A 9,282-nucleotide genomic window follows, 5' to 3' on the forward strand; every position below is an offset into this window, starting at 1 on the left:
TGCAAGTGAAAACAACGGGCGAGATTGTTTTGCATGGCCCGGTGCCTGGAGATTTAATTTAAGGACCAATGGAATGTTCTAAAATACCAAACTCCGCCCACCCGTGGCACCGGGTCATGCAAAAGGAACTTGCCCAATGAGCGCCATCAAATTTATTTATAAAGCCCTTATCAGCTGATATCTCAAAGTGCTGTACAGAAACCCAGCCTAAAACCCCAAACAGCAAGCAATGCAGGTGTAGAAGCACGGTGGCTAGGAAAAACTCCCTAGAAAGGCCAGAACCTAGGAAGAAACCAAGAGAGGAACCAGGCTCTGAGGGGTGGCCAGTCCTCTTCTGGCTGTGCCGGGTGGAGATTATAACAGAACATGGCCAAGATGTTCAAATGTTCATAAATGACCAGCATGGTCAAATAATAATAATCACAGTGGTTGTCAAGGGTGCAACAGGTCAGCACCTCAGGAGTAAATGTCAGTTGGCTTTTCATAGCCGATCATTCCGTGTCTCTACCGTCATTACGACAACCTATTTTACGAATTGATTGGGTAGTTGGGTGAACGGAATCAGGTGCACCTTGAAATAATTAGTAATCGGCTATCATTTTTAAAAATCCAAAACGTGGTCAATGGCCCAACCCTCTTCAATTCCCTATTTAATTCCCATCACGCCTGCCATACTGGTTCCTAGATAGTTATATTCGTTTTGCGAGTAAGTAAAATTTGTTCATTGCCTGCCTCTCCCCCCCAATTTTAGCGTAATAATTTAAAGAGCTTAGTGTTCTTAAAGCGTTTGCGTGCTTAGACATACTTTCAAAAGCGTTTGAAAATTCAAACAAACATAGTAAACTGTAGATAATACCAACACTGATTGATGAGATGAGGAAGGGGGACTGAATTGTGTTGGAAATATCCTACTCTTCACCCTGCGTTTTTTAAATTCTCCTACAGATATGGAAACAACCGCGTCTACAGCACAGCATGCATTTGGAGCGGGCCCTCGTGGGCCCAACCCAGCCCATGGACCTCAGCCGGGCCAGGGGCCCCGACACCCAGGCCACCCTGGACCTTACGGAGTTCCACGTCCTGAGGACCAGCCCCCACACCAGCAAGTAAGCGTTTATGGAAAGTGAATGTAGCGGATGTTTGGACTTGTTGGCATTTCCTTCTGTCTTAATAGTTACGAAGATCCTCCTGTGTGAGACTTGGGGTATATTCATTAGTCTTAGTCCGTTGCTAAACTCAATGTAAAACGTTTTACAACAGTTTAAATTTGATAATTTCAGCGGCGTATTCGTTACTGATTGCAATGGAAACAAACTGCACAAACGAGGGGACATAGTTAATTTCTGTCCTACAAACACTCGTTTTCGTTTAACAATGTTTTGCATCAATCTGTAATGAATACATCCCTGGTAGGTCTCCCCGCTTTGTTCCGTTAGCTTAGAGTAAACAAACGTTTTCTGTTGAAAAACATTTGCAACTAAATGTTATGGAATCAAACTAATGAATACAACCTAGGATTACCTGTCACAAATTGTGTTAATCGAATTCTGTGTGGAAACAGTACTCCAAACGGATAATGTTCGATTATACAAATAACGGCGTTTTGTTTAACATTTTGCGAGTCAGTTCAGAGAAATCTTATTCTCAAAAGAGCAGAACGACAGATTATTACCTTGTCAGTTCGGGGATTCGATCTTGCAACCTTTCGGTTACAAGTCCAACGCTCTAACCACTAGATTACCTGCCGCATGCGCAATAATGTTGCGCAACGGAATCTGACTAAATACACCAAGGCAAGAGTGTCATTGAACTGTGTACTATAATCTGTATCCTGTGAATAAAAAAAATAATCTACTTTGTCATTTGAGCACCAGCAGCCCCACCACATCCAGCACAGCAGACCATTCTTCTACATACACCCTTCCCAGCCATACCCTTCCCAGCCATACCCTTCCCAGCCATACCCTTCCCAGCCATACCCTTCCCAGCCATACCCTTCCCAGCTATACCCCTCTGCTCTACCCTATCAGTGGCCCATGCCATACAACCCTTACTGTGGCTTCCCTGGGATGGGTAAGTACCATGGAGGTATTGACCTCCAGTAAAGCCTTGGTCTTATCCTAAATGGCCCCCTATTATTGCACTAATGGCACACATCGTACACTTCTTTTGACCAGGGTCTAGAAGGGCCACGTTTATACACTAAAATCTGTTAAGTACCATGTAGGTCATGTGTGTGAATTTTGTCACTTAAAGTAAAGATGGACACTGTTTGAATTTGAATCTGTTTGTCAGGAGGTTATGGTATGATACAGAGTCCCTTCCAGCCTAGTCCCTACATGGAGCCTCCGGGTTACATCCTACCCCACTCTCAGCTCCACCTGGCGGACTACAGGCGTATGATCAACCCCCACTACCACACCGCCCACTACCCACAGACCATGGCTTACCATGCACGCAGGTTGTTTGGAGTATTTTATTGAAGTTCACATTGCTTTCATTACCAATGTCGTATGCCAAGCCAATGATTGTGTGAAATACACCAAAGAATTCTTATACATCAGTATACCATACAATGTATTAACACCTTCATACATCAAATCACCTCATACTATTATAATGGATATGTCTATAATGACTGATGCCCACAGGTTCCGCTACCAGCACAATGCCCCAGCCACCAGCAGGGAGATGATCAACTCTGAGGTATTGTGCTTTCAGAAAGTATTCCGACCCCTTGACTTTTACCACATTTTGTTACATTATAGCTTTATTCTAAAGTTGACAAAATATATTTTTTTAACCCTAAATCTACACACAATACCCCATAACAAAGAAAAACAGGTTTTTAGAAATGTTTGCTAATTTATTAGAAGAGATAATGTTTGCATAAATATTCAGACCCTTTACTCAATACTTTGTTGAAGCACCTTTGGCAGTGATTACAGCCTTGTGTTTCCTTGGGTATGACACTACAAGCTTGGCACACCTGTTTTTTAGGAGTTTCTGCCCTCAAGCTCTGTCAGGTTGGATGGGGAGCATTGCTGCCCGCTCTTTTCAGGTCTCTCCAGAGATGTTCGATCGGCTTCAAGTCCGGGCTCTGGCTGGGCAGCTCAAGGACATTCAGAGACTTGTACAGAAGCCACTCCTGCGTTGTCTTGGCTGTGTGCTTAGGGTTGTTGTCCTGTTGGAAGGTTAACCTTCGCCCCAGTCTGAGAACCTGCTCCAGAGCACTCAGGTCTTCATTAAGTCTCTCTGTACTTTGCTCCATTCATCTTTCCCTCGATCCTGACTAGTCTCCCAGTCCCTGCTGCTGATAAACATGCCCACAGCATGCTGCTTCCACCACCATGCTTCACTGTAGGGATGGGGTCAGGTTTCCTCCAGATGTGAAACTTGGCTTTCAGGCCAAAGAGTTAACTCTTGGTTTCATCAGACCAGATAATCTTGTTTCTCATGGTCTGAGTCCTTTAGCTGCCTTTTGGCAAACTCCAAGCGCGCTGTCTGCAGAAATGGTTGGCCTTCTGGAAGGTTCTCTAATCTCCACAGAGGTACTCTGGAGCTCTTTTAGTGACCATCGGGTTCTTGGTCACCTCCCTGACCAAGGCCCTTCCCTGATTTCTCAGTTTGGCCGGGTGGACAGCTCTAGGAAGAGTCTTGGTGGTTCCAAACGTCTTCCATTTAAGAATGGAGGCCACTGTTCTTGGGACCTTCAATGCTGCAGACATTTTATGGTACCCTTCCCCAGATCTGTGCCTCGACACAATCCTGTCTCGGAGCCCTACCGACAATTCCTTTTGCCTCATGTCATGGTTTCCTTTTGACATGCACTGTCAACTGTGGGACCTTACATAGACAGGTATGTGCCTTTCCAAATCATGACCAATGAATTGAATTTACCACAGGTGGACTCCAATCAAGTTGTAGAAACATCTCAAGGATGATCAATAGAAACAGGAATCACCTGAGCTCAATTTGAGTTATCTAAGCAAAGGGTCTGAATAATTATGTAAATAAGTTAATTTTTTTAATAAATCAAACATTTCTAAACCAGTTTATGGTTTATCATTATAGGGTGTTGTGTAGATTGCAGAGGATTTTTATTTAATCTGTTTTAGAAAAGGGTTGTAAGGTAACAATGTGGGAAATGTCAACAGATCTAATTACTTTCCGAAGGCACTGTGGTTGTACATATGGATAATGTGCAATGTACCTATATGTATTATGTTGAATGTTTTTATTTTGTATACAGCAGTACTAAGACAATATTCCCCTTTCATCCTAGGTACAGACTGAGCCAACATTAGGCGCAGCACGCTCTGACCCCAAACTCTCTAACGCTGACTCGTCTATGAAAAGTAATGTCCAAACCAACTCTGAATCTGGCAGCGATACCAGTTGCACAGCTGCCCAGTCACTATCCCCAGCCTCTGCTGTGCAGGAGGTGATGTCTAAATCACCAGCCTACCAGGACATTGTTTTGGCACCCGCCTCCAACACTCCTATCTCCACCAGGTCTGCTGCACCCCAGAAGGGCAGCTTTGTGTTCCAGACAGAGGTGTTGTGAATTTGTCATTTATTTTTATCCCCTGTACAGTTCCTGGTGTTCTGTTTCTGTATATTTTTGGTGTCTCGTAATGAGTTATGACGCAAGGCAAATTTGTATATAAACTGACAAAATACCATCCTATTGTCTTAGGTGGAGGAGTTGAGGCTGGAGTGCCGCAGCACGCCTACAGGGTTAAATATCCTCCACTCCCATGAGACATCTGAACTGTGCACTGCCCACAGCGTGTCTGGGACCGATGAAGACTTGATGCAGCTCTGCTCTTCCTCCTCCCTCCACCACCAGGCCTCACAGGGCAGGATGCTCCATGGCCAGGAGGGGATGGGTTTGATTGGGGAGGAAAGGGATCAGTGTCTCCAGCAAGCCTGCACGGATATACTTCTAATGGATGGGTCGCCCTCGAGTGGCGGACCAGATAACTTCCTTGCTCTTGACGATTGTGACTCTTTCATCGCGGAAACACTGGCCGAACGACCAGGGATTTCTGAATCGGATATGGACTACAGAGTGGTGGTCCAAAGCCACAATGCCGATGGGCCTCAATTTTCAAGTAATGACGGAGAACTGAGTGGGAACGGCTCCAAGAGTGTCTATTTTAAGATCCTCCACCTGCCCTTTGACATGCAGTACTTAGAAGAGCTGAGGAAGATTGAGGCGTCTGTGTGGTCGGCGTCTCTGGCACCGTACGTCCCCTCAGCAGAGTTTATGCTCCAGCAGGGCCTGATGGAGCCACACAGGGAGGCACTGAGCCCCGTGGTCGTGGAGGAAGTCCCCACGGTTGAGGTGGTCCCTATGGTGGAGGTTGAGATCCCTGGGGCGGAGAAAGTCCCCACAGCTGAGGTGGTCTCTCTAGTGGAGGAAGCCCCCATGGTGGAGAGCCCTTGGAATGAAAATATATCAATGGCAGAGATGGTCCCCAATGTGATGGAGGTACCTGCAATATCCAGTCCTAACAAAACGGACAATGCTCTCACATCTCCAGATACCAGTCAAAAGAGGGGTGCGGTGAGTGACCTTGATCATCAGGATGCCTCCTTTGGGGGGTTACCCACGTACCGTCCCTCAACTAGCTGGCTGGGTGATTTTGGCAACGTCTACTATCACAGCAAGATGCCTTCTGATGTTGAGGAGCAGCGCAGGATCCTCAGAGGCAGCCCACTTAAGCTGTCTAGCCCCAAAGGGAAACCAAACCATGACCATGAGCCTAAAGGTCCTCGTTGTGTTTCAGTCACTACAACCGCTCCACTCAGGCTTAAGGGAGAGGGATGCAGACTCGGAGACAAGGTTGACAGGAGGAGCTACTCTGATCAAGAGTTCTGTGCTAACCGGACCTTCAATGTGAACACGGTGACCTCTGGTGGCCACAAAAGGGAGCGCATCTGTGCCAGATGTTTGACGACAAAATGCAACGTGAACAAGATACCTGGCAGTCCAGGACCAGGCCTGGATGCTCTGATTGTAAAACGACAAGGGGTCCCCGTTCCACCATGGGAGGAATATATCCTAGCCCAGACGTGTGCAGCCTGCAAAAGCCTCGCCCGGAGGCGGGTAACAAGGAAAGGTTCCGGGTCAGATGTTCCCAGCGGACCACAAAACGAAGAGACGGAGGGTGAGACCTCTGAGAACAGGTATTGGTTGTGGCATGGCACATTTTATGCCTTTGGACTTTGGATTATGCTTTGTACAGTATGTTGCGCTTGGGGACTAAGGTTCAATCTGCATTTGTCAATGTACATAGCCTTATGTTCAATGTTCTCTACATACACAGTACTAAGTACCCCAAGTCAAGATGAAAAGAATACAAGATGAAAAATGGCTTTCACCATTCAAACCAATGTGGGCTTAGAACTTTAAAGCCAATGACTTCAATCATGGCTTTGCAGACAGAACCTTATTGTCCCAAGCTCTCAATTAGTATTTTTGTCTGCTGCTGGTTTGACATGACATGTTCCCGCCGTAATGACATGAAATATCAATCTACCTAACAGTTCTTGTCGGGCAGGACCGGGGCCCAAACTGAGGGACCCCAGGAGGCCTCACTCCTCCATGAAGCGCCACTCTGAGGCAAGTACTGCACACTGTTGTACACTGGCAAATGACACTATTTGATATATATATATAGTGCACTACTTTTGAATAGGGCCAACCTATACACATTCTATGCTTCCATTAAGTTTGGTTTTTACTTCCCGTTTTATACACCAGCTGAAAATAGCACATTTTTGGTTTTAATGGTGCTATGATTCTCTACACTATACTTGCTTGTTTTTGTCAAACTGAATTTAAGCAAACTATTAGAATTTTAGCAACCAGGAAATGGTCAGTGGTTGGAAGAAGTACCCAATTGTCATGACTTGAGTGAAAGTCACCTGGTAAAATGGATTAAAAGTCTAGCAGTATTGGGTTTAAAATATACTTGATTATCAAAGTATATATCATTTCACATTTGTTATTAAGCAAACAATTATTTATTTACAGATAGCCAGGGGCACACCGACACTCAGACATAATTTGCAAACTAAGCATTTGTGTTTAGGGATTCTGGCAGATCTGAGGCAGTAGGGATGACCAGGGATGTTCTCTAAAAGTGCATGATTGGACCAACTTCCTGTCAATGTAATGATTACTTTTGGGTGTCAGGGAAAGTGAATGGAGTAAAATGTACATGACTTGCTTTAGGAATGTAATGAAGTAAGTTGTCAAATATAAAGTACAGATACCCCAAACTACTTAAGTAGTACTTTAAAGTGTTTTTACTTAAGTACTTTACACCACTGGAAATGCGGCGCGTTTTCTGCAGTGCACCTTTTAAGTGGTCAAATACATTCTTGATCCATCCAGCAGTGTCCCATGGGTCCGCACTCAAAACTGAGGGAGAAGAACTGTTCCTGTGACGAGCCCCATCGGCCCCCTGCTGCTGTGTTGGGGGGGCCGCGACGCCATCCCCATGGCAATGTCATCAGGGAGCGAAATGAGGAGAACCTTGGCGTGTGCGTCTCTGTCCCACTTCAGGACAAATGGAGAAACCAAGACCAAGACCAACACCAGGACCAATGCTACCTTGCGGCACAGAAATCTCAACAAGGTAAGCCCAAAGCATTGTTATTGATGTAATGTGTAAACCAGTTTTAGCCTGTTTTGGTTCCATAGAGCGTTTTAAACGTTTGGCAGTTGCTATATTTAAGTTTATTTAAACATTTGCGTTGACATGTGTGACTAATGGCCCTTTCATTTCTGTTCCTACAGAGAAGTTGTGGAAAGCGGCTTTGTCCAACCCTGACAATGAAAGTAATATTAAGCTCGGACCGAGACAAATGATTAAACAGAAAAAACACATTTCTCAATCACAAGGTAGTCCTCTACTGTAAAAACCCTACTGTACATTACTGTGTGTAAAACACTTTTAGCAGCTTTTGAAATGTTATGTCACCTTTTTGTTCAATTCCAACATTTGTTTCCCCCCTCAGGACTTCACAGAAAAGACACAAGATGCTAATTTTTCACGAGCACGTTGTAACAAGTGAAGTAACTGCACTTTTATTGTTATCCTCTACACTTACGAATTAACTCTTAAAGCTCACCATGTATGTACTCACTATTTATGAAATGTACAATAAATAAACACTTGACTAGTGCTTGTCTTGGTTTGCTTCTCCATGGGGACAGTAAAGGGCTGTGTCCATGTGTATACAGTACCAGTTTGGACACCTACTCATGCAAGGGTTTTTGTTTATTTGTACTATTTTCTACATTGTAGAGATGGTGATGACATCAAAACAATGAAATAATATATGTAATCATGTAGTAACCCAAAAAATGGTAAATGAATCAATATTTGAGATTCTTCAAAGTAGCCACCCTTTGCCTTGACAGCTTTGCGCACTTGTGGCATTCTCTCGACCAGCTTCACGATGAATGCTATTCCAACAGTCTTGAAGGAGTTCCCACATAAGCTGAGCACTTGTTGGCTGCTTTTCCTTCACTTTGTGGTTCAACTCATCCTGAACCATCTCATTTGGGTTGATGTCGGGTGGCTGTGGAGGCCAGGTCATCTGATGCAGCACACATCACTCTCCTTGGTCAAATAGCCCTTATATAGCCTGAAGGTGTTGGGTCATTGGCCTGTTGAAAAACAAATGATAGTCCCAACAAGCGCAAACCAAATGGGATGGCTTATCGCTGTAGAATGCTGTGGTGGCCATACTGGTTTAGTCAGACTTGAATTCTAAATAAATCGGACTGTTACCAGCAAAGCACCATCAGACTTCCATGCTTTGCAGTGGGAACTACACATGCAGAGATCATCCGGTCACCTACTTTGCATCTCTCAAAGACATGGCGGTTGGATCCAAACTCATCAGATCAAAGGACAGATTTCAACCGGTCTAAAGTCTGTTGCTCATGCTTCTTGGCCCAAGCAAGTCTCTACTTATTGGTGTCCTCTAGTAGTGGTTTCTTTGCAGCAATTCAACCGTGAAGGCCTGATTTCATGCAGTCTCTGAACAGTTGTCTGTTACTTAGTCTGTGAAACATGTATTTGGGCTGCAATCTGAGGTGCAGTTAACTCTAATGAACTTATCCTCTGCAGAAGAGGTAACTTTGTTCTGTAGCGGTCCTCATGAGAGCCAGTTTCATAGCGCTTGGTTTTTGTGACTGCACTTGAAGGAACTTTCAGTGTTTAATGTTATAAAGTAATGGACTGTTTCTTTGCTTAT

At 44.6% G+C, this 9,282-nt stretch overlaps 1 protein-coding gene across 1 annotated transcript; it reads left to right on the forward strand.

Annotated features, from left to right (window-relative positions):
- Positions 1 to 618: 618 nt before the first annotated feature.
- On the forward strand, positions 619 to 8,156 carry LOC106590307 (uncharacterized). The gene is made up of 11 exons (XM_014181182.2): positions 619 to 706; positions 946 to 1,106; positions 1,869 to 2,073; positions 2,296 to 2,461; positions 2,652 to 2,706; positions 4,286 to 4,558; positions 4,700 to 6,195; positions 6,556 to 6,631; positions 7,409 to 7,652; positions 7,814 to 7,918; positions 8,035 to 8,156. Exons 2-11 carry the CDS (start codon positions 948 to 950, stop codon positions 8,061 to 8,063), a joined length of 2,808 nt encoding a protein of 935 aa, XP_014036657.2. The 5' UTR covers positions 619 to 706; positions 946 to 947; the 3' UTR covers positions 8,064 to 8,156.
- The last annotated feature ends 1,126 nt before the right edge of the window (positions 8,157 to 9,282 follow it).

The sequence above is a fragment of the Salmo salar genome, chromosome ssa29 (assembly GCF_905237065.1).
Source record: "Salmo salar chromosome ssa29, Ssal_v3.1, whole genome shotgun sequence".
Lineage (NCBI taxonomy): Eukaryota > Metazoa > Chordata > Actinopteri > Salmoniformes > Salmonidae > Salmo > Salmo salar.